The sequence below is a fragment of the Meles meles genome, chromosome 3 (genome assembly GCF_922984935.1).
Source record: "Meles meles chromosome 3, mMelMel3.1 paternal haplotype, whole genome shotgun sequence".
NCBI lineage: Eukaryota > Metazoa > Chordata > Mammalia > Carnivora > Mustelidae > Meles > Meles meles.
In genome coordinates, this window is record NC_060068.1 from 95,173,049 (window position 1) to 95,199,431 (window position 26,383).

At 40.3% G+C, this 26,383-nt stretch overlaps 1 protein-coding gene across 2 annotated transcripts in view; it reads right to left on the reverse strand.

Moving 5' to 3' along the window:
- The window catches only part of RAB3C (RAB3C, member RAS oncogene family), a 327,998-nt gene that overhangs the window by 268,069 nt on the left and 33,546 nt on the right, over positions 1-26,383 (reverse strand). For both annotated transcript variants that reach the window (XM_046000834.1, XM_046000833.1), the window contains exon 2: positions 20,358-20,585. In XM_046000834.1, the coding sequence (XP_045856790.1) occupies positions 20,358-20,585 (228 nt within the window). The remainder of the gene's footprint in view (positions 1-20,357; positions 20,586-26,383) is intronic.

Genomic DNA, 26,383 nt, shown 5'->3' on the forward strand with positions numbered 1-26,383 from the left:
CCCAGCATTGTATTTCTAGGACAGATGGCTCAGAAGGTTTGTCTATTCAACTCATAATGGACATAATCACCTCTTGGAGTATTCTTTCATCAACTATTCGTCTTTCTTTGGGCACCCAAATTGAATTAAATTCAGTAAAATTAAATTCAAAAAGTGTTGCTCTTTTGCAAAGGTCCACCCTTCCTATCTCTATCAATAATATTTAAGCCCAACTCTAAGCCTTGATCTTAAATGACTATGCTTTCTGCAATGAGAATCAGCAACCTCCAAAGTACTTTCATTACACTGCTTGGAGTTTCTTCCCACTGCCTGTGAAATCAGGCCTTAACAGGGGTGGATCCAGGTTTTGCGAGGCCTGAGGTTTGTACAATTTGGTGGTCCCCTAGCATCTTGTAGAACTTCCAACATTTCTCACATGGGAGGTTAGAGAGGTATGTTCCTACGTGGTAATAGTGGGGAATTCTGACTTGGCAATTTTAAATTGACAGGGAAAAAAATCTTTAAATCATGGAGCACAACTTTCTGAGATTGATTGTTGAGCTTTTAACTTGATCCAAGACACAAACATTAACAAGAACGAACCTTTATGGAGTCTATCTACAAGTTACTCTGTTAAGCAATGTACATTTATCTTATTCGTACCCATATTGTGAGGTAAACATCCTAACTGTGCTCATTTTACGAATGGAGAAACGTGGACTGGGGGAAGTTAAGAAGCCGTAATGCAGGATGTGAATTCAAGCAGTCTGACATCAAGGTCTGTGGCCCAGCCAGAAACGCCACGCTGGCTCCTGGGAAGCAGAGCTCTTCCAGGCAGTCTTTTCTCCCTATATATTATTTCCTCAAATATCCCTCAACCTGGACAACTGAAATAATGGGGAGAATGGTGATGATCATGAGAACAGCAAATATGTGAACAAAATTTGGGAGTGCAACCCAAAAAACTTCACCATCAAATACCCATAAGGTAAATGAACATGCTCATAACTCCATTAGACATGAATATACTCACTCATGTAGGCAACATGTATCCACATCTCCCATGGGTCAGGCCACTCTAGGTGCAGAGACTCCTGAGTTAAATAATGGACAGTCCATGACCCATAGGCACTCATAATTTGATGGGAGAAAAGAAAGTCAAAAACTAAATGATAGATTGTTCATGTAAACATCAATTAATCTGATGACTTTTAATAGTGCATTTCTCACTGCCCTAATGAGTCTTCACCACACAAATACCTGAGTTAGAAGATTAGGGTCCTGGTAGCTTTTTGTGGGTGAGATGTCCTCAGCCTATGCTTCCCCCTCCACTTCCCTTTCCATCGCTGAGTTTTAAGAAACCCTGGGCTCTTTCTCTAAGATCTTCCATCTCCTAGGAGGCACGCCTCAAGGACAGTCAGCTAGAGACATATTCATGTGTTCCCCAGCCCCTGTTCTAAAAGGTACCATGGAACAGTGGTTTTCTAAGCTGAGCTCTCCCTGCCTTCATCCCACTAAGGGGGTGGGAAGTTGAAGGAATGAGACTCTGAGCTTCCTACCTTTCTTAAAACACATGCGTTTCCTCTAGTTATTGGAATTTTGTATAGCCTTCCTTTGAAGAAATGACTCTGTAACCTAAAAAAAAAAACATTTGAACATGACTGTGGCAAATGCTAATGAGTTTGAGGAAATGAACCTCCCTTTGTTTGAGACAAAGAGAGCACTGGAAACTTCCACCATTTTAGTTCATGAATATTCAGAGACATAGAAAACTGAGCTGCTGCGGAATGGAGAGAGAATACGTCTAAAGACCTCAATAGCTAAGAATGGATCGAATAGAAGGGAAAAGAAGGAATCGAGAGCAAAGTAAGCAACCAGGGGGAAGTCAAATTACAGTTGGACTTGAAAGAGGGAAGGACGACAGGCAAATAGGGAAAGGGGAGAAGAGAATGAAGGAACAAGTAGAATCATGGCCAGATATTGTTCAAGGTCCTGAAGCTTCAGTGCAATTCTTCTGAGCACATATATGCTCTGTTCACTGGCTACTCTAAAGGCATAGGCCTCTAGTTGGAAGCCACCTTTGGGTCAACCTAAGGCTGTTCTATGGCTTCAGAAATCAAGAGGAGTCTGAGAAGAGTATCTAAGCCCACCCCTCTCCAGATACATCCTCAATCTTAGTGGACTAAAGTAGACTTACTCTCAGCTCTGCATGAGCAGACACAAGAAGTACTTTAGGAGCAATTGGGACATATTCTGTAGAAAAGCAGTTAGCAAACCTTATTGCATCAGGCTCATCTGAGAAGGTTTTTAGAAATCCAGATTCCCCAGTTCTGTTCAAGAAAAACTCTGATTCAGCAGGCATGGGATGAGGCTCAAAATCTCAATTTTTAATAAATGCTCCAAATGATTCTGACAAGATTCTTCCTCTGGGACCAGACTTTGGGGACTCTCTCCCGGAGAGGCCATGGTTTCTGTGCTAAAATCATTAACCACACCCTCTTCTGGGAAAGAGTGGTATTAGTAAACCCCGGTGGATCAAAACCGTTCACTCAGGCCCCCGCTTTATATACAGTCTTCTGTTGTTATTTTCATACATGAATTTCTCTCATATTCTGAGACTGGACCATCTGCAAACTCCAGCACCTCCCAACTATACAATCACCTCTATACTGTTGGAATAGGTGTGACAAGGCCAGGCTAAAAGTCTCAGCACGTGCAGCTTTTCATCAGCCCTGGACTAAGCAGCCTGTCCTTTCATCTCTGCCTTTAGCCCTTGGTAGCTATGTTATTACAAAACTCAATTTAGAATTTCACTCTCCAAACCAGACTTATAGAACTTGTTAGAGCATTCACAGAAGCTAGCCATAGAGCAAAGTAAGAAAAACACTTTCAATTCTCACTCTCTTGTTTCCAATAGACTATAAATTTGTGAAGAAGTAAGTGGTAGAGATGAAACGTTATGAGCTTTGTGTTGACCCAGGGGGTAACTGCTTTGCAAAATATGAAGGAAAACAAAAACACTACTATATTTTTCTTAAAAGAGGAGGACAGATATACTGGCTAAAATAAAATGAAATTATTCCTATAAGTCCATTTTCCCCCTCAATTATCATAAAGGGTCAACAATGTGCCTTAAGCGTCTTGGTCAGCCCTTCACACAGCTGGTCTAAGTTGAAGAGTCCAGGGAAGGTGGCCCCACTAAAACACTTGCTGCTAAAAGATCCTTCACTCAAGTTTGGTTAACAAGGTATTGTTTTAAAATTCGAATACCCTTAGGATATTTGATAATCTATCAGTCATGTGTAACAGTTATGCATAACTTACTGTAAATGATATTTCAGAAAAACTTCAAAAGACTAGGATTTCCGAATCAAGGAGATTGATTTTACTAGCAAGGCTCTCTCTGAGAATATGGCCAAGAAATCAAAAGGTTTCTCCAGTTTCCCAGTCTGTAAATTAAGTAAGGGCTGGAGGAAGGTCCACCATATTTGTTACTTGCCTCCCTTTCCAAAATTAGGGGATTCTTGCTCTAGGGAGCCAGATCTGAGCAGGACATAATTTCCAGTCATGCTACTTACTGTTGTCATATAAAAGGCATACCTATGTGGGGCACCTGGGTGGCTCAGTGGGTTAAACCCTCTGCCTTCGGCTCAGGTCATGATCTCAGGGTCCTGGGATCGAGCCCCACATCGGGCTCTCTGCTCAGCGGGGGAGCCTGCTTCCTCCTCTCTCTCTGCCTGCCTCTCTGCCTACTTGTGATCTCCATCTGTCAAATAAATTAATGGAATCTTTAAAAAAAAAAAAAGGCATACCTATGAGCTTTCATTCACTCATTCTCTCATTCGGATACTGCTGAAAAATAAAAACTTCTTCCAGGTTGTCCTCCATTTGCAAGGATTGCACCCTTTGCTCTGATCCTCAAACCTGGTTTTCAGGAAAGGCATCTATTATTAGAGGATCTCCTTTCTTTTATCTGCCAGCATGTGGGAGTATAAAGCAGTACCTCTCTATAAAGATTTACCTTTCAAATATGGGTCAATAGTGCTGTGATCTTCTGCTAATATTATTAAAAATTTTTTGAGGCCTAGAGCAGTGGTACTCAAAATGTAGTCTCGGAGCCCCCAAACTTTTTCAGAAGGTCTCTGAGGTCAAAATTAATACAAAAAAAACCACTCAGTTGTTATTTGCATTTTTCAATCTCATTCTTTCACAGGTGTACAATGGCGTTTTTCAGATGTGACATGATATGAGCTATAGCAACAGAGGAATGAGCAAGCAGATACAAAAATCCAGCAGTCCTCAATTAAACCAAACATTAAAGAAATTTGCAAACATATTCAAAAATCACTTTTCTCACTATTTCTTTTATTTTTCAAAATGTTATTTTTCATTAAAAGTATATAATTTAGGCTTACATATAATACGCTTACTGTTATTTTTAAATTAACCAATAAATATTTAAATTTTTCCATTTTAATTTCTAATGTAGGAAATACCAATAGATGTAACCCACAAACATACAGGCTCTTTGGGATCCTCAATAATTTTTAAGGGTGTAAACAGGTCCAAAAATTATGAGAACCATACGAGGCACATTATATAATACTATGTTATTCCTCAGAACAACCCTACAGGCAAAGATTATTATCTTTCTTTTATAGAAAATGAAACTAAGACATAACAAAGTTAAATAATTTGCCCAGAATCAAACCATCAGAGACCAAAACCCATTATCTCTCCTTGTGCTCTCTTGTTGCCCTTACTAAAGTTGGCCTTGTCTTTGGCTTACTTATGCAACTGAACATAAAAACAGACAAGAGGCAGACCATATATAGAAAGAGAACTTAGACCCACAACCTGCAGTCTGTCCAGGAAACCAATCTCTTTACGTCCAATAAGCAACCAAGGATGCCAGTCTGCTCTAAATCAGACTTGTAGGACCAGATTTCAATCTTTAGCGACAATCCACAAAATGAAATAATTTCTGTAACAACTGCCCAAAAGGGTCAAGACTTGATTAATAACTGACAGCTTGTCCCTACTGCCAACTTAGGACTTTCATAGAAAAGCCAAACATGGATAACCAATCATAAAGGATGCCCAATTTCTAGTTAGCCCCACTACCATGCCCTCAGCTAACAGCCTTCAATCAGGACATGAAAACGTCCCTTTCCACCACTAGAAAGCTTTCCCACTCCTCTGCCAGCCTTTCACTTTCTGCCAAAATACCAGTGACTGTGGCTGACTCCTTGGCTGTATCAAACTCAGTATAAATGGCCTTTGCCTTTCTCATCAGGTTGTTCTTTTTGTATCACCATACTTGCTGTGATACCATCATCCTATAAATTGCCAGAAGATAGGAAGCAGAGAAACCTTTGGATCCCTCTCCCCCAGGGTTTAGCACTTTGCACAACACATAGCGACCATGACGCCTAGTCCTTTAGGACAAAGTCATGTTGATGATTGTGTCACTAAAACACAGTGACTATCTCATTACGTGGCATTTCTCTCCACACGGCTCAGCTCAGAAGAGCTGTACCCACACAAACCCCCATCTCTCTGATTCCCAGACATCTGGGCTTCTGAGACCAAAATAATATAAATAATAAATGAATATAAATGGGCATTTTATCTATGAGAACTGTCATATTTTTCCCCCGAACGGTTTAAGAAGAAACCTACCATCTATCAGATTACCGAAAGAGAGGGAAGGAATGAAAATAAGTAATATTACTTTAAGGTTGCAGGTCTCCTAAAATTGAATAATTTAGCTTTATGAAAAAAATACACTGCCTTGATCTTCCTTTGGAGACATGGGTGTTAGAGGTCAGGATGGGTCACAGTTGGCATGTGGAAGGGAACATGCTTATGCAGCCTCATACAGTGGAGGGCCAACTCTGAATTCTTCAACCTGTATAGCATACAGGGTTTCCTGACCTCTCTGTAACTAAACCATATGCCCCAACGGCTTTTGTGGCCCAAGTTCTCAGACCTTTTCAGAGTTTACTGAAGCAAGTCCAAGAGGATCAGACAAAGGCTCTGGGCTCACTGGTATTTTTTTTCCACACAGACACTCAGTTTTGAGTGAATATTAATGTATTTCCTTCTAAAGCAGACATTAATGGCCACATATGTGTTCTAAGTGCCAACTCATTAGAAATACCTTGTGCTCAGTAGAATTATCGAGGGAATGCCTGCTGCAACAGTTAAGGAGGACCATGTGGATAGTGAAAGCAAACAAAATATAAGTTTCAAATATACCATATTACTCAAATTATCAGGAGTATGAACATATGAAGACTATGCCATATAATATCTATGATTCAAATTCTTTAAAATGTGCATTTGGGCTCTACACCTTCTTATTTAATAAATGAATTGTTCTATACAGAAATTACTAATCCAAAACTATCTTCTTGCAATGCCTGGGTGGCTCAGTCAGTTAAGTGTCTGCCTTAGGCTTGGATCATGATCCCAGGGTCCCAGGACTGAGCCCCACATCGAGTTCTCTGCTCAGTGGTGAGTCTGCTTCTCATTCCACCTTTCCCCTTCTGAAATCTCTCTAGCTCTAACTTCCTCTCAAATAAACAAAACAAAACAAAACTGCTTCTTCATTGTGCTAAATACCCACTTTACACAGTTCTGTTTTACTCTGTGCTGTAGGAGCCTAACTTCAGTAAATTGCTAAAACAAAGCTTCTTTGCTGGCTACCCAGAAAGGGGGGAGGGGCTCAGCCAATGAGAGGTACAGTTAAGAAGTCACAGGGCAGGGGCGCCTGGGTGGCTCAGTGGATTGAGCCGCTGCCTTCGGCTCAGGTCATGATCTCGGGGTCCTGGGATCGAGTCCCGCATCGGGCTCTCTGCTCGGCGGCGAGCCTGCTTCCCTCTCTCTCTCTGCCTGCCTCTCTGTCTACTTGTGATCTCTCTCTCTGTCAAATTAATAAATAAAATCTAAAAAAAAAAAAAAAAAAAGAAGTCACAGGGCAGGAGGGATGAGAGGTCTGGGTGTTCCTTCCCTTGGCCACTTTTCTGCTAGCAGCTGACTGGCAGAGGCTGTGTTATTCAGATAGACCAAGGCTCCAATCCACAGGGCCTCTTCAGCCTCTTCTACCTCGACAGCTGTGGCTCATTCTGGTTCCCCTTCCCATCCATCCAAGAGATGGTAACAGCCCTCAGGTCTACACCATCCCTTATTGCTTCCTGAAATCCTACAGATAGCTTTGTAAAATCAATAAACTTCCAAAACTGTCCAGAGTGTTTCTCTCCCAAATACTGTTGACACACGCATCTACTTCAACTCTTTTTAATTTTAGGTCTCCTTTGTATTTTTTTAGTTTATACTCTGTAATCTTACATATGATGCTTTATAGACATTCTAAGATTGACTGAGTTGTTTTCAAAGATTGTGAACTTTTTGAAGGTGGAGACTTTGTCTTTCATTACTTTACATCCACTAGCAGTCTGAGCAAAATGGTATGGATCCCCTGGTGCTTAGGTTGCTATTACTTTTAACTTGCTCGTTGCCTTATCACAGTGATAATGCTCAGAACGGGCAAAGTTAGTGTTAGGAGAGCAAAAGTTGAAGGCAAGATCAGAGCATTCCTAACTGAAAATAAGTGTCATCCAGCTTGTGAAATATGCTTTTTCCTCAAATCTGACTTGAGTAATTAAATGTTTCACTGGTCCTCAGATTTAAGCTGTGTTTACATAATGCCAGAAAAAACGGTCATCTCAGTATCACTTTTTTTTTTAAAGATTTTATTTGTTTATTTGACAGAGAGAGAGAGAGTACAAACAGAGGGAGCATCAGGCAGAGCGAGAAGGGGGGAAGCAGACTCCCCATGGAGCAGGGAGCCCAACGTGAAGCTCGATCCCAGGACCCTGGGATCATGACCTGAGCCAAAGGCAGACTCTTAACCGACTGAGCCACCCAGGCGCCCCAGTTAGTATTACTTTAAACAAATCATCAGAAAATAACAATGACACTTGGTGACACAGACATATAACTTACGGCTTAAATCAGAAGCTGTCAGTATCACTAGGCAATATCCTGAGGAAATGATAACCCAGTGTTTTAATAACAGCTCTCCATGATTTCAATGATTTATAGTTGCTTGTGTTATAGGGAAGGATATCAGTTTCATGAGCACTTAAACAAGCTGTATGGGTTTGCCTTCCCCTCATAGTTGATGACTTTATCTCAATGTAGAGATGGCTCTAAATACCACAAACCACTTCACTTGGACATATCAAAATTTCCTCTGGGCTGGCAAGAGAAACCCAGGGGTCCTAAAGACATTCACTTTGTCCATCTGCTTGGATATTTCATTACCATGTTAGAACACCAGGATTAAGTTTGTCATATAAATGTCTACCTACACTGGAACTAGAAATTTATGGCTCAAATTCATTTCTAGTTACAGAAAGTGTGACATTAGTGGAGGTCAATATTGGTAAAATGCAGGTTGAGAGAAATAAAAATGACTTCTTTATTGAACATATACAATGTGTCAGGTAGTACTATGCTAAGAACTTTACAAACATTTTACTTGCTCTTTACAGAAAGACTATAAGAAAGTATTTTTATTTTCCCCCCAATTCACAGATAGAAACTCTAAGTCACCGAGAAGTTAATTAACTTGCCCAAGGTCACAACACCCACAGTCTTGGACTAAAATATGAACTCAGGGATGCCTGGGTGGCTCAGTCGATTAAGCCACTGCCTTCAGCTCAGGTCATGATCCCAGCATCCTGGGATCGAGTCCCTCATCATGCTCCTTGCTCAGCAGGGAGCCTGTTTCTCTCTCCACCTCTGCCTGCCGCTCTGCCTGGCTCTCTCTCTTTCTCTCTGACAAATAAATAAATAAATAAAATCTTTAAAAAAAAATATGGGGGCACCTGGGTGGCTCAGAGGGTTAAGCCTCTGCCTTCTGCTCAGGTCATGATCTCAGGATCCTGGGATCGAGCCGCGCATCAGGCTCTCTAGTCAGGGGGGAGCCTGTTTCCCCCTTTCTCTCTGCCTGCCTCTCTGCCTACTTGTGATCTCTCTCTCTCTCTCTGTTAAATAAATAAAGTATTAAAAAAAATATGAACCCAGACAACCTAGCTTCAGAATCCATTTTTAATGACAAAACCACTATATGATATTGCCATCTTCAGGGATTTTAAATAGAAGCACACCTAGACTAGGCCAAAGGTTAAAATAACACCAAAGTGAGGGGCGCCTGGGTGGCTCAGTGGGTTAAAGCCTCTGCCTTCGGCTCAGGTCATGATCTCAGGGTCCTGGGATCGAGCCCCGCATCAGGCTCTCTGCTCTGCAGGGAGCCTGTTTCCTCCTCTCTGTCTGCCTGCCTCTCTGCCTACTTGTGGTCTCTGTCTGTCAAATAAATAAATAAAATCTTAAAAAAAAAAAAATAACACCAAAGTGATCAGGCAGATTTAACATTGTGGTTGGTAAACATGTGGAGATAATAATACAGTAGCTAATAATAATAATAATAATTCAGTAGCAAAGGGAGGCTTTTGAGAGGTCCATTAGACTTTCCAGCATCCTTACCCCAAAGCTCATGCATGTCAATAGATCCTCTTATTCATACTCTGACCCACGGCGATGATCTCAAGTGACCTAGTGACAGGGAATGTAATTTATAAAATGATATTATGGAAGTAAAAAAAAAAATGGGAAAGCAACTGGAAACATGAAAAGGGAGAAGGTGATACTGAAGAAAGAAAAACTATGTGTAAAATGACCTAAGAACTTGGTGACCACTTCAGATTATACTGATAATCCTGAGAAGCCACGACAAATTGGCTTACCCTTCTTGTCCCTTTAAGTTACGTAAATGTGCAATGCAAAAAGATTTTCATTACAATGTTTAATTTGTTCCAAAGTTTTGGCAGTCTAAATATTCAATTATCTGGAACAGTGCTTATGCCAAATCCCCATTCTCTGCTACTAAAGCTGGTATTCCCATTTTTAGAAAGTTGGAGAGCAGCAGTCTTGGCTAGAAGTCCCTGTGGGAACTGGGATGACAGGAGAATCACAAAAGATAACAATCTGGATGGGATATGTGGTCACGATATATTTCTGGAAAAAATTTACTCCGTTGATTTTGGTTACTTCCTGATTTTTTTTTTTTCTAAATCTGAGAGTTAATATGTTGAAAGTTACTCTAAAAGCAGTGGGACAAGTTATGTGTCCAGCAGAGAATTATTTAATCTGTCTGAGTCCTGGTTTCCTCATGTTTAAAAAGATTTATGTTAATGTCAACAATTTGAGGTTGTCATAAGCATTAAAAATAAAATGTGCTCAGGCGCCTGGGTGGCTCAGTCAGTTAAATACCTCCCTTGAGCTCAGATCATGATCTCAGGCTCCTGGGATGGAGTCCCACATCCGGCTCCTTGGTGGGCGGGAAGTCTGCTTCCCTCCCCTTCCCCTTGCTTGTGCTCTCTCTCTCTCACTCACTCACTCACTCGCTCTCTCTCTCTCAAATAAGTGAAATCTTTAAAAAAGATAATATAAAAAATAAAAAATAAAAAATAAATGTGCTCAGTGGCGCACCCAGAGAATGACTCAAAAGCGGCACTTACAGAGAAAAGGTGTAGCAGAACGGGTTAAGAGAAAAGCCTCCAGGGCGCCTGGGTGGCTCAGTGGGTTAAGCCGCTGCCTTCGGCTCAGGTCATGATCTCAGGGTCCTGGGATCGAGTCCCACATCGGGCTCTCTGCTCAGCAGGGAGCCTGCTTCCCTCTCTCTCTCTCTGCCTGCCTCTCTGCCTACTTGTGATCTCTCTCTCTCTCAAATAAATAAATAAAAAATCTTTAAAAAAAAAAAAAGAGAAAAGCCTCCAAAGCTAGGGGGTTCCCATTGCTATCTGCTAACTACTTGTTAGCCGGGAGACCTTGGGTGAGCTAGTCACATTCTTTGTGCCTCAGTTTCCTCATCTGTAAACTGAAGATAAAAATGGCATCTGTCTCATAGGTTTCTGTGAGGACAACATGACTTAGCTCTCATAAAAATGTTCAACTATACCTGGCCCATTAGGAATCACTGAGTGTTGTTTGCCTCAGAAATCTGGTGTCCTGCCCCAGTGTCCGTTTTCTACCCCACTGCAGTGACACATGTGCCCACACAATCCCCCCGTACATTTCTCTCTTGCAGTCACAACGGCTTCTTAGCAGAGGTCTGTGTCTTTTAGTCCCTGCAGATACGCAGGTAAAATTTCTGCAAAAATAGTAGTGAACCGCCATGAAGACAACTGAAGATTAGGTTCCTTCCAAGAAGCACCAGCAACGGGTTCACACAGTCCTCTGCTCTTTGATACTTTTGCAAAAGTAATGTGTTTTTATATCTTGTTCCTTAAGGAAGACCGCCAAACTATAAATGCTATAGGTTCCAATAATTTAAACCCTCCTGCTCAGAATCTGAGCAGTCAAGATCTGATAAACAAAGAGTAAGCAAGAAATACTACATGAAGCTATGGTGCAGAAAAAAAACTCAGAAAAAAAAAAACTCTTACTTTTGAAATAGGGGCAGGGGAGGGGAAGGAAGGAGAGATGGGGAGAGAGGGAGGAGGAGGAAAAGAAGAATATTCATCCCTCTTCTTCAACATCTAGCTCCTTCTCACCCTTTGGGTCTTAGCTCAGTTAGCAAATATAAACCCTCCTTGAACATCTGACAAAAACAAGCTTCCCCTCCCCTGTTGCTGTCTTTCATTTATCAGAGGTTTCTGATTATTTATCCATAGCACCATCACAATCTAGGGTTTCTGAGTATTTACTTTCAATCTCAAATTCCTTCCCAGTGTTTGGGCCATAGTAAAAACTTAATACATGTTGATTGAGTGACCGAATGAGTGAATCAGTGAATACCTAATTCTACTTCATTCATCAATTTCATGTCTCCCATGTAGCTGCCCTTGGGAAGCCTTCCCCAAGTCCCTAAGCCTGGGTTAGGCTTCTTTTCTGTACACCCCGTGTTGATGCCTCCAGAGCAGTTATCACAGCAGGTGGAATTCTCTCTTCATTCACTACCTCCCCATCCAACGGTTGGCTCCCACAGCAGAGCCTGTGTATCCTTCACCATGATGTCCCCAACACCTAGCACAATGCCTACCATAGTAGGCACCCAACAGATACCTGGTTTGATTAAATTATTTGATGGAGCAGAGAAGTCTACAGGTTGGTATACTGTTTTTAGGAAAGAAGTTTTTAGGAAAGAAATTGTTAATTTTGTGCCTAGTATTGAACAATCGTAAGTATCTGTTATGGCCAATACTTAGTAGTTAAGAGGTGTAGGTGTTTTCTCTCATTTCATGAACAAGTCAAATGAGGCTCAGAGAAGTCAGGGCTTGAGGTCACAGCTAGTGAGATCAGAGTCAGCACAGGAACCCCAGACCAGCAGGGTCTGAAGTCCCTGCTCATGTTGCTGGACCACTCTGCTCCTTGGGGACACTCATTACATGACCGACGGGGTGCTCCTTTCTTTTGTTTGTTGTCCTGTCTTCCCACATAGCTGGCCATCTCCACTGGGCCAGGAACAAAGTCTTTACCATTCCTCCCATTTTGTCAATGTTAAGAAGGTGACTTAAACGCAGTGGGATTGCAAGAGTTGCTGATTTCAGCTTCCTGAGAGGGTAAATGTTATGCATCTTGACACTTTGCACACAAGCCTCAACTTCCTCTCAGGACTGAAACCAAACACTGCCTTTCTCAATCTTTCAGGGAAAGCAGATGCTAGGTTAGAAGACATGTGAAGTGAGAAAGAACATACAAATGACAGTACCAGAAGTGGTTTTGGCAGAAGCTGCTGGCTTCAGGGGTTCTCTTAAGGAATTTACCTGGGTAGCAAATGTTGGCTCCATATAAATGGATGAAAGGATCGGAACACCATCCTGAAATCAGTGGGCAAGGGGATTAGACTAAATGAGCACTAGATGCAAAGATTACAGGTAGAAATATTTTCCCATTCCATTTTACTCAGACTCTTCCTTCCACATACTCTTCTTTATATGTGTGTTCCCTAACAGTGGAAACAGGCATTCCAGAAGTGTACAAGGAAGAAGCAAGTTGAATGTGTTCCAATCCCTCCTGCTGTGTATATCTATGTGTTTTAAGCACAGATAATGCACAACCCATTCGTGCTGATGGATAGTAAGTAAAAAGAAAAAAAAACTTATTTCTTTCAGTAACCATAAATAATTTCTTGGAACAGGTAATGAAGAAACAAGGGAAAACATGGAGCAATTACATAGTGTGGAAAAAAGTACTTGCTAAGGATTACCAGATGTAGGATTTCAGACTGGAGAATCTAAAGATCTCAAAGAAATCACTTGGCTTTCCTGGACCTCATTTACACCATGTAGTCAAGTACATATGGGCTTTGGATAGAGTGCCCTGGTTGGAATCCTGCCTCTAACACAACCTAGCTATGACTTTGGGCAAACTACCTTATCTTTCTGATTCTCCGTTTCTTCATCTCTAAAACTGGGCTAATAATACCACCTTCCTTCATGGGGAAAAATAAATTCTAAAATGCATATAAACATAAAGTGCTCACTCTGTGGGTCAAAACTGGGTTCAAGAAATGATGGTCTGGGAGCGCCTGGGTGGCTCAGAGGGTTAAAGCCTCTGCCTTCAGCTCAGGTCATGATCCCAGGGTCCTGGGATTGAGCCCTGCATCACATCGGGCTCTCTGCTCAGCAGGGAGTTTGCTTCCCTTCCTCTCTCTCTGCCTGCCTCTCTGCCTACTTGTGATCTCTGTCTGTCAAATAAATAAATAAAATAGTAAAAAAAAAAAAGAAAAGAAATGATGGTCTGTCAGTCATATCATCAAATGAGGGGTTAAGCCAGAAAATGTGTAAGAGCATTTCCTGACCCAACTTTCTAGGTCTCCGAATACTCAGACCCAGAAATGCATGGAACCTGTGCCAAGAGTATCTGAAATCACAAGCATTTGTCAAAGTATCAGTGACAGAGAGTCAATGACAGAAGCCAACCTACGGCTCCAAGAACCCACCTTCTGTGTTAACCATGTCTTTCATTTTCTGTATTCTGATGTTGTGACACCTGGGGCCTTGTGGGCTCAGGAGGAATAGCCCCTCTCAGAGTTAGCCAATTCCTGGAGATATTAAACAACTCACTGGCAGCTCACTTTCAAATGCAAATGAATGAATTCAGAGCTCCAAACCCCCAAGCACCTCCCTTACTGGGCTCCCCACTTTGGGTCACTCTCCATCTGCCCTCATCACCCTGAGGCCAGGTACGAGACAATCAGGGACAGCCTCTATGCCCCCCAGGGTCTGCTGAAATTCTTCCAACTAGGAATAAATCTGCTGACTCTGCTGTGTCATTCCCACCACAGAGACCACAACAGAGACTCTTGTCACATACCCATACCCCTTCCTGACCCACCCTGGTGGTTCCCCTCATTACTCTTATGTTCCCCAACACCAGCCCATGCCTCCTTCTCTTATGTATGCTCCTGCATCCATGAGTATAACAAACTATCTTTTCAATGGCAATTGTCTCATGATCTGTTGGCCCTGCCATACTTAAATAGCAATAAAACCTATATTTTAAAACACCTTCTTCCTCCATGCCTCCCCTAAGGAAGCAAGGCTTGTAGCCTTCTCTGGGTTTCCATCTCTTGTACTAGATTCGAACTAGTTATGGCCTGCATACATGGTTACTATAGGGGAATCAGAATCCTCTTTACTTGCCTGTGGTCCAGCCGCACCTATTTGACAAACAGATGGCACCTTTGTGAAAAGGAAAAGGCGCCTGTCAGAGAAAGCATCAGGCTCAAGTGGCACTCCAGCTGGAGAATGACCCCACTTGACCCTGTGGCCGGTGCCCTTGACCACTGTATAACTGTGTGTGTCTTTGTGTGGCAGCTCTGGATACTGAACATGCTGAGTCAGTTTCTGAGTAACTAAGCCTGGCCAGAACTTCAGAAATGAAGAAGAGAGGAGGAGGGGGGAAAGGGAGAGAAAGGAAGCCTAAAGACAAGGAGTCATAAAGGTCAATGCAAACAGCAATGCTCTCTGTCTGCTGCCTACCTGCCCCTCTACCCATTCAAACCTATGTTACCTAACTAAGCTATGGCTTTTTCAAGTTCAGTCTTCATTCGTTAGAGTCAACACTGATTTTTGGTCTTAAATAATGTAGACCCAACTGAAAAAGGATATCCAGGTGCTTTCTTTAAGCAAGGGAAGATGCCATTTATTCAGCAGAACCACACTGTGAAGTCTGGCTACCTACACAATCTAATTTCAATAACAGCCAGTACTTCTTGCTTTGCAAATTGCTATAAGCCTCAGTGCTCTCATACTAGTAATCTAGATACTAAAAATAAATACAGGTAATATTCATCTTAGTAATTGAACCCCTATTATTTCTCAATCTTCTCATCGGGAAGACATCCATTCTACATAGGCCTTCTCAAAGCTAAACTATTTTTAAAATTAGAAGCAAAATTATACAGACCCCAGCTGTGAGATACTTTTCTCCAATTAAAGTGAAAAACCACACTAAATTTCTCTCTAATATATTCATAATAGCATTAAGCAGACACTTAAAAAAAAGAATCAGACCAAGTACTTTGAATCTTTAAAATTTTCAAAATTTTTGATTTGAGAATCATAAAAATGATAATAAAATGAAAATGCAATGAGAAACGTTAATTTGGTGAACAATAAAGGGATTTATAAATATATTAATGGAATACAAAGTTTGTAACTAAGTACAAATGAACGATGATATTTATTCCAAGGCAGTAATGAATTTCCACAGAGAGGAGGTGTAATATGACCCAGAAGAAATGTCAATGTTTTTTGGTAGCTGTTAAAATGCTTTATTTGAATGTGGACTGTCCAAAATCCAATAAGCAATCCAGTTTGTGGACGCAAAAACCCCCTATGCTGCACATGCAAAAGTAAACCATTGAGAGGAAAACAGAAGAGTCTTCCTACCCAGGTTCTTCCTCCTGACATATTAGAAATACTACTTGAAATCTTGAAATTTCAAATATTTCAAACACTTGAAATCTGGACTCAAGTTTGATGTACCAGTGCCTGGTGGATTCCACTGGCAACCAAGCAGATTCATCACAGTTGTCATCACATAGCACTTACCTTGAGTTGAGAGTGAACTTAGTATTCCAGCAATCAGACTGGCTCAACTAGTGGGAGACCTGCTGTGGCACTGATTATAAGGTAAAGCCAAATATTTATCTTCCCTATGTCCTGGTTTCTTAACCTAGAAAGTAGTCCTATTCATGGACAGTTTAAAACTAATGAAAAAATCAGAATCCTATCGACAACCTCAGCCTGTCTGGGTAAAGATATGGAACTTTCAGCCCCTGCCCCAAATCCCATCCTCTGGGAGGGGAGAGTTAATCGCCAAGAGCCAGTGATTTAATCAACAGTGCCTATGTAATGGAAGTTCCATAAATATCCTAAAAAATGAAGTTCCGTTGGTGAACACATCAAGATGCTGGGAGTATGGTATGCTCAGAGAGGGCATGAAAGCTGTGTCTACCCTCCTTCCTTGAAACTGCCTTATTCTTCTCTTCTGTTTGACTGTTACTGGGTTCTAGCCTTTATAATAAACAGGTAATAGTAAATGAGCTGCTTTCCTGAGTTCTGTGAGCTATTCTAACAAATACTTGACTCTGGAAGCTGAAGTTATGGGACCCCCAAGTTAGAGCCTGTAGGTCAGAAGCATAGGTAGCCCAGACTTGTGACTGGAGTCTGAACTGAAAGAGGCAGAATGGGGTCCTTTATCTCTGGGGTCTGTGTTAACTCCATGTAGTTAGTGTCAGAATTGAACTAAATTATATGACAACTAGTTGATGGCTACAGAGAGCTGAAGCATTAATTGATCCTCTGACACCACACATTTGGTGTCAGAGTGTGAGGAGGAATGACTGTGTAGCATAGGCTAAGACGATTGTGGGTATCCAAAAGAATCAGTTACAATATAAGTTAATATAAGTACATAAAAATACCAAAAGCTGGGGAAAATGGTTAATTGGTTATTAAAATACGATGAGATGAAAAATCATCAATGCCAAATATATTCCCAAATAAATGAGTTGAAGATGTTAAATGATAAAAACTGTACACAATTAAATATTTTCCAATATACTTATATGACAGCATAAAGCAAGGATCCCTAGAATTACTGTAGGTATACCTATACTTAGGTATACTGCCCTATTATTCTTTATCCTATCATCTTTGGCATGCCTCAATTCATTAAAATGGCCAAAATTTTTCAAATTTTTCTTCATTTAGGATTGCCATAATTTAAGATTGCCATCATCACAAAAACACCACCACTTCCAGAAGACTTCTTAATTATGGCATCTTGGTAAAGGGGAACAAGCCCAAGTATTAGTATCTGATAGACCCATCTTGGAATCGGCCACGCATCACACTTGATCTTGGGCAAGCTACTAATCTTGTCCCACCTTCAGATTTCTCAAATAAAATAAGAATAAGAACGATAAATCCAAAGTTATTATTAATAATGCAAAAGCTGTGTGTTTAAGTTAGAAAGAGGGACCCTCCGAACAAAAATGGCTTTGGGATCTAGAAGAGTAGTGAAGGGGCCTGGGACTAATTTCCAAGCTCTTAACCAGTTCTAATTAGACTTGGAAGACTACAGAGTTAAAGTAAGTAGAAGAGTAAGAGTCTATTGTAAACTGCCTAAAAGGATACCTGTCTGTGTACATACCCACATCTTTAAATTTACAAACCATCAATAAATGCTAGTTACCTATAATAGTTAATAATTGGTATTTCCTTACGTAAGTATATAATTACTCTATGAATGTTAGTTTATTTTTCCAATCAACTCTAAGTTCAATGAACATCAAATCTTTTTATAGTACTTCTTTTGAATGTTTCACAGTCTAGGAAACCAGTTGGTATACAGTAATTTACACTCTTAGAATCATAGGTGCATTAAGAATTCCTAATAACCCTAAAGAGGAAGAAATGAGACTGCCTTGATTGCAAAGATAACAGTGGCCATCATACTACTGTTGTAAGGAGAAGGCGAAGTGAAAAATTCCTGAGTGGCTGACCCCTAAAGGAATGTGGATATCCACCAAATGGGAAAATGGAATCCCCAGAATGATATCCTGCACTGAACTGGGCTGTGAAGAGAGTTGGAGGTTTTGGAAGAATAGTGGACTATGGAAGAAAAAGTTAAAGAGAGTTATGTCAGGGCTTCTTGAGTAAAGTTATGGGAGGTGAGAAGCTTGAGGACGCAGCTTACAGATCTGATTCAAGCTTAGGGTGGGTCAAAGGAGAGCAATTTTCATCCAAGAGTAAGACCTACATAGAAATAACTTATTTTAACCCCCCAGAGAGCTCAGTGAATCAGCTCTGGCCTGGTACTAGCTGAATGTTTTGAAGAAAATATTTTTTGTAAATATGAAATACTTTATAATTCTCAAAAATCTCATATTATTTCAAATGTATCTGTTTTGCATTAAGAACAGATAATTATTGTTACATTTCTGTCAAAAACCTAGACCGAGAAGTTGCTAGAGATTATTAGATAGATTTAACACACCACATTGGTGTTGTAGCTAAATGATCACATCCATATTTAGGCATCTGTAAGGTATAAAGCTGTGAGGAGAAACAAGGAGCTGTCAGCCAAAGGAGTGACTGTTATTTTAGTGGTAGAAACAACACGGTCAGAGAATTGAGAGATGTGTGGTTACAGAATTAATTTTCAATTTTCCAAAATTCCTCAGAGTTAAGGGGACTTTCTTAAACCTGAATATGAAAGTTATCTCGATATGACAGTGGGTTGCCTAGAGCTCAAAAGGAAGAGAATAAATCAGGGGCCAAACGCAAAGCAATGAACACAGCTCTTTTTGTCTCCATAGATGGGCTGTGTGTTTAAGTTCCAAAGAAGGACCCTCCCAACAAAAATGGCTTTAGGGACTGGAAGAGTAGTGAAGGAGCTGGAACTATTTTTCCAAGCTCTTACACCAGTTCTCATTAGACCTGGAAAACTCCAGAGTTAAAATAAGCAAGAGTATGAGTCCATTAGACCTGGAAAACTCCAGAGTTAAAATAAGTAAGAGTATCCTGCTTAAAAGGATACCTGTCTGTGTACATACCTACATCTTTAAATTTACTCCTAGGAGCTTTAAGATACTTAAAGGTCACTCAGCTTATACCGATATTTTAATAAAATGTTTTTATTTTTTAGAAAAGTTTAAATGTTGTGCTCTGGCATTTATTTTTCTTTCACCTCACCATATTTGAGGAAGGAGATTAATCATCAGTGCTACAGATCTACCCTGGGGCCAGCACAAAATGGTAGTAGATAGAAGAAATGTCTCAGAAGAAGATAGAAAACACCTCTTGGAAGGAAATGCCTGTTTGTAGCTCCAGTCAGTTGGAGTGTCAGAGGCACAAATAAACAGGAAAAAAGAACCAAAACTTACTGTGGAAATATTCCACACCATTACACTCATATATTACATGATGCACACACAAAAAAATGTGTACTACATAATTCTCTCTTGGTATGGTATGACTAAGTTTCACTCATTCTTATATTACTTTGAAGCTGTTATCCACATACATTTTTTTTCTGTTTTTTACTTGCTATTCTCCCAATTATTTCCGAACAATTTAGTTAAAGAAATTTTGATTTTCTGCATCAGTAGAAAGAGGTAGAAAGTTAGCCAAATGTTCTCAAAACTTACTGGGAAACCTTCTGCTTAGAGGAAAACCCTGTTATCAAGTAAATATTTTATTTCATTTGTTTTGTTTTGTTTTTTTTTTTGTCTGCATAAATGTAACTCATAGAGCTGAGAAAACAATCTGTGAAGTATGAGTAGACCATGTTCAAAGTTTTCTCTGGGGCTTTTTAAAGGGATCAAACCTAAGTTTTCTTTATACATGGTCATTTACCTTCTTCTTTATAATGCCCAGGACAGCATGCTTCCTATGACCTAAAAGGCTAGACTGACTTTGCCTATTTTGGAGATTACAAAAGTGGCAATGGGGGCTGCACAGACTTGTCCAAAGTCATACAGATGATAAAAGGGATAGCCTGGCTTCTCACTCATTGTTCCTTCTACCACCAGCACAACACATATTTGGACCCTAAGAAGGATCTGAAGACTCTAAGAAGGATCACTTGACAACAAGGCGCAATTCAGTCTCCATACCTTAGAGAGGCATCACTCTACTATCTTTGAAATAGAATAGAATGTTCTAAGCAAAGAACCTGGAAATGGGGCCTGTGGACATCATGGGGACAGAACAAGGAGAAAGCATTTCCCTTAAATACATCTATGTTCAATGCCCTCGACTGAAGAACATTGTCATTTCAAAGTCACTTACCCAAATCTGAAGCTTGATTCTCTTTTCATTTTTGAATACAGTTTTTACTTTGAAATCGATCCCAACTGTGCTGACGAATGCAGATGTAAAGGAGTCATCTGCATAACGGAACAGGAAAGATGTTTTCCCCACACTGCTGTTGCCGATGATGAGCAATTTGAACATGTAGTCAAAGTTCTGATCAGAGGAGTCTTTCTGGCCATACCGGGCATCTTGGGAAGAGGCCATCTGTGGTTTAAAAAAAAGAGAGAGCAAGAAACATGGATCAGTCTTCCATTCGATATGAAGCTAGCAGCACACTCTTATTGGCCTTGCCAGAAACAGATGTCAGACCACTCAGGAGACCAGTTGAGAATCCTCCCAGTTTGCCTCTGATGCTGGTATCCATGGCAATAATTCCCTGCTGGAAGACAGAACAGCAAATCTTACAGCTCTTTCCAGCTGTGTGAGTGTTTGTCACAGCTCAGCATTCAGAACCAATCAAAGACACCAAAGGAGACATCTATAAAGGTTACATGAAAAGCAAAGATATGAGGAACTGGCCAAAGCATGTGGGCCCTGAAACTTTATAATCCCAGTAATGGTCACACCAAAGTGGCTGAACAGCAGGGTGTTTCTTACTGAATCATCTGAATATTAGAATCTCTCTTATTTCCTAGGAAAGTATACCCAAAGCATGTATCTATTTCATCTATTAACATCACATTAAAGCAACATCCTAAAATAAATGGCAATCCCTTCAAATTAAAAATGATGATGGCAAGTATTTATGGTTCAAACACTATGTGAGAAACTTATCTAACCTTAACAACAACCCAATGAAGTAGATTCATATTTAAAGGAGAAATTTGAGGCTCAGAGTTATTGAGTAATGTGCTCAAGTTCATACCGGTGATGAGTAATAGAAGACAGACTTCAAATCAGGTAATGTCATGACAGGGCTCATGTTCTTAACCTCTATCCTAGTTCTCAATGATGACTAGGGAGATATGCACATCTGCTCTAAAAGACAATGTAGGAAATGTTCATTATGAAATATCACTGAAGAATCCTAGCTGGGTTCAAAGCTTGGCTCTACCATTTCCTGGCTGTGGGACTTTGGGTTGGTTTATTATTTTAAAATGGCATGCATCAGTTTTTTCTCTTACATGAAATAAAAAAAAAATATGATCTAACTTTTGGAACATTTGTAAAGAATAGATGGCATATCTGTAAAGCAGATATGTGAAGTACCTAGGATGGCATAGAGAATGATCTTCGTTATTAATTATAAATGCTTTAGATGGATGTTGATTTTTTTCCTCACTTGATCACCTTAATATCTCCAAAGCTGATGCTGCATTATTTCTAAAGGACTTTATTCATTTATTTTAGGGAGAAGGAACAAGCATAGGAAGGAGCAAAGGGGGAGGGAGAGGGAGAGAATCTTGAGCAGACTCTGGGCTGAGCACAGGGCTAAAGTGGGGCTCGATCTCACAACACTGAGATCATGACCTGACCTGATACCAAGAGTCAGATGCTCAACCAGCTGAGCCACTATGGCACCCAGTGATGCTGCATTTAAGTGCCATTTGGCTCAAAAGAAGTGTTTAGATGGTGAATCCCACTGTTTAGTGCACTTACTTACATTTTTTTATGTTATGAATTCTTTGGCAATTGCTGTGTTATCCAACATACTCCAACACAGAAGCCACTAGTCCTTTTATTTAATTAAAGTTAATTAAAGGGGCACCTGGGTGGCCAGTGAGTTAAGTCTCTCCCTTCAGCTCAGGTCATGGTCTCAGGGTCCTGAAATCAAGCCCTGCACTGGGCTTTCTGCTCGTCAGGGAGCATGCTTCCCCCTCTCTCTCTGCCTGCCTCTCTGCCTACTTGTGATCTCTTTCTCTCTGTCAAATAAATAAATAAAATCTAAAAAAAAAAAGTTAATTAAAATTACATAGAATTTAAAATTTAGTTCTTTAGTCACACTGGTCACATTTCAAGTGCACAATAACTGCATGTGGCCAGGAGCAACAGTATTGGACATGTACAGAGCATTGGCATAACTGCAGAAAGTTCTATTGGGCAGTGCTAGGCTAGGCAGATAGTCTTTTTTGCACTTCCAATAAAATCTGATTAATAATTATCTTTCTTCTGGGGAAGGTGGCCAAGGGAGAAGCCTCAGAAGATAGTAGATAGTAGAATGCTTGAAACAGTAAATAGTACTCAACCTCATCTAAGACATCAGCTGGTGAAGTCACATGCATTGTGTTTTTACACAATTAAGGGAAAGGAGAAAAAGGAGATGGTGAGATAACATATTCTCTTTCTACAAATACTTAGTGCCAGTAAGAGAACACAATTATATGTATAAGAATATAAGAATAAGGATAAACAGAAAATCTGTATATATTATTAAATTTAAGGGCAATACAAATCTTTTTTTTTTAATTTTATTAAATTTTTTGGTTTTTTTATAAACATATACTGTATTTTTATCCCCAGGGGTACAGGTCTGTGAATCGCCAGGTTTACACATTTCACAGCACTCACCATAGCATATACCCTCCCCAATGCCCATAACCCCATCCCCCTCTCCCGGCCACCCTCCCCCCAGCAACCCTCGGTTTCTTTTGTGAGATTAAGAGTCACTTATGGTTTGTCTCCCTCCCAATCCCATCTTGTTTCATTTATTCTTTTCCTTCCCCCCGAATCCCCCACATTGCATCTCCACTTCCTCATATCAGGGAGATCATATGATAGTTGTCTTTCTCCGATTGACTTATTTCGCTAAGCATAATACCCTCTAGTTCCATCCACGTTGTCGCAAATAGTAAAATTTCATTTCTTTTGATGGCTGCATAGTATTCCATTGTGTATATATACCACCTCTTCTTTATCCATTCATCTGTTGATGGACATCTAGGTTCTTTCCATAGTTTGGCTATTGTGGACATTGCTGCTATAAACATTCAGGTGCACGTGCCCCTTCGGATCACTACGTTTGTATCTTTAGGGTAAATACCCAGTAGTGCAATTGCTGGGTCATAGGGTAGCTCTATTTTCAACATTTTGAGGAACCTCCATGCTGTTTTCCAGAGTGGCTGCACCAGCTTGCATTCCCACCAACAGTGTAGGAGGGTTCCCCTTTCTCCGTATCCTTGCCAGCATCTGGCATTTCGTGACTTGTTAATTTTAGCCATTCTGACTGGTATGAGGTGGTATCTCATTGGGTTTTGATTTGTATTTCTCTGATGCCGAGTGACGTGGAGCACATTTTCATGTGTCTGTTGGCCATCTGGATATCTTCTTTGCAGAGATGTCTGTTCATGTCCTCTGCCCATTTCTTTTTTTTATTTATTTATTTATTTATTTTTTTATTTGCTTATTTACAGCATAACAGTGTTCATTGTTTTGGCATCACACCCAGTGCTCCATGCAGTACGTGCCCTCCCTATTACCCACCACCTGGTTCCTCAACCTCCCAACCCCCCCCCTTCCTGCCGCCCCTTCATAACCCTCTGGTTGTTTTTCAGAGTCCATAGTCTCTTATGGTTCATCTCCCCTTCCAGTTTCCCTCAACTCCCTCTCCTCTCCATCTCCCCATGTCCTCCATGTTATTTGTTATGCTCCACAAATAAGTGAGACCATATGATACTTGACTCTCTCTGCTTGACTTATTTCACTCAGCATAATTTCTTCCAGTCCTGTCCATGTTGCTACAAAAGTTGGGTATTCGTCCTTTCTGATGGAGGCATAATACTCCATTGTGTATATGGACCACATCTTCCTTATCCATTCATCCGTTGAAGGGCATCTTGGTTCTTTCCACAGTTTGGCGACTGTAGCCATTGCTGCAATAAACATTGGGGTACAAATGGCCCTTCTTTTCACTACATCTGTATCTTTGGGGTAAATACCCAGCAGTGCAATTGCAGGGTCATAGGGAAGCTCTATTTTTAATTTCTTCAGGAATCTCCACACTGTTCTCCAAAGTGGCTGCACTAACTTGCATTCCCACCAACAGTGTAAGAGGGTTCCCCTTTCTCCACATCCTCTCCAACACACGTTGTTTCCTGTCTTGCTAATTTTGGCCATTCTAACTGGTGTTAGGTGGTATCTCAATGTGGTTTTAATTTGAATCTCCCTGTTGGCTAGTGATGATGAACATTTTTTCATGGGTCTGATAGCCATTTGTATGTCTTCATTGGAGAAGTGTCTGTTCATATCTTCTGCCCATTTTTTGATATGATTATCTGTTTTGTGTGTGTTGAGTTTGAGAAGTTCTTTGTAGATCCTGGATATCAACCTTTTGTCTGTACTGTCATTTACAAATATCTTCTCCCATTCCGTGGGTTGCCTCTTTGTTTTGTTGACTGTTTCCTTTGCTGTGCAGAAGCTTTTGATCTTGATGAAGTCCCAAAAGTTCATTTTTGCTTTTGTTTCCTTCCTCTGCCCATTTCTTGATTGGATTATTTGTTCTTTGGGTGTTGAGTTTGCTAAGCTCTTTATAGATTTTGGATACTAGCCCTTTATCTGATATGTCGTTTGCAAATATCTTCTCCCATTCTGTCAGTTGTCTTTGGTTTTGTTAACTGTTTCCTTTGCTGTGCAAAAGCTTTTGATCTTGATGAAATCCCAATAGTTCATTTTTAAGGGCAATACAAATTTTGATTGCATTTCACACTTATTAAATATCAGCTTAAGCATTTGTTTTTTTAAGTCCATGTAACCACACCGATGTCTTCAATAATTACAACTTGGAATGAGTGTTGATGAGTGAAAATGGGCCACTACAATAGGTAGATATTGTGATTTTCCTTTCTGGCCCAGGCATCTACTGGCTAAAGTAAACCTCTCCCAACACAAGCAGCCAGCCAAAGACAAAAACAGGATTATAACTCTGGACTGTAAGTTTGAACAACTATGTCTTCCTCTGATGACTTCTGAAGCCCCAGAAAGTCAGGAAACTGTTTCATGTGACCACCCCATTCCTGCAGACATAGTCCTTTCACCAATTACTACAACCCTGCTCTCTTCTGAAAATGCTAAGTTCAGCCAGGCCTGCAAATAAGATCTTTTATATGAACCAGCCCAGATGCTAGGTCCTGGGTTAAGAATGTTCAGGTAAGCCACAGTCAGAAAATAGACACTACAACTTTTCTAGAGCTGCCCATACTCAGCCGGATAGCCTACCATACACTGTATCTTGTCACTATAAGGTGGTATCCAACTGAGTCCTGTGGCTCTCCAGGATGCATCACAAGAAAACATGTCCTACAGCTGCTATCAATTTCAAGTCCTATTCCAAAAGTAGATTCTAAAACCTGTAGCAATATCAACATCATCAATATATAGACTTTTTGAATATAATCACAGAAATTTAGATGGAGAAAACCATACTGGGGTTTTCTCTGGTATGAGAAATTGAAAACATTTAATTTCAAGGGCTGATACACTTGCGATGTTGGCAGCAAAGAAGGTGGTGGGAGCATGGAAGGTGTCTAGGATGAAGGAGGACAAAGCTGGCAAACAGGGGTATCCAGAACCTCTACAGGACTAGTTAGAAGAGTCTCCTAACATGATATTCTTGGAGATATTTTTTTATACTATTTCTTGATTTATATACCGAGTAAGATTCACAAAGAGCCAATAAAATGTGCATTGGGAATGCATAGGTCTTTCATTAAAATTCAGAATAATGAAATACAACCTGGCCCAGAGGATTGAGAAAAAAAATCCCTAATACCACTGAGAACAGAAATAAAGTGGTTTGACAGCATATGAATGTCAAAGACACTTGTCTTCACTATGTCAATTTACTGACACTTCTAAATACTAAGTCATGAGAACATTCTCATAGTTTTCATGGAGAAATACAGCTGATATTTGAAACATGAGTACACATGAAGTAACCTCCCAGAAAGTAAATCATATATCATAAAATATATATAAAAGATAACATTAAAAAAAAGATGACACTTTAAATTGCATTAATTTTGAATTAATTAAAAAAAATCAGAGAGTTGGAAAGCATTTTCAAGGAA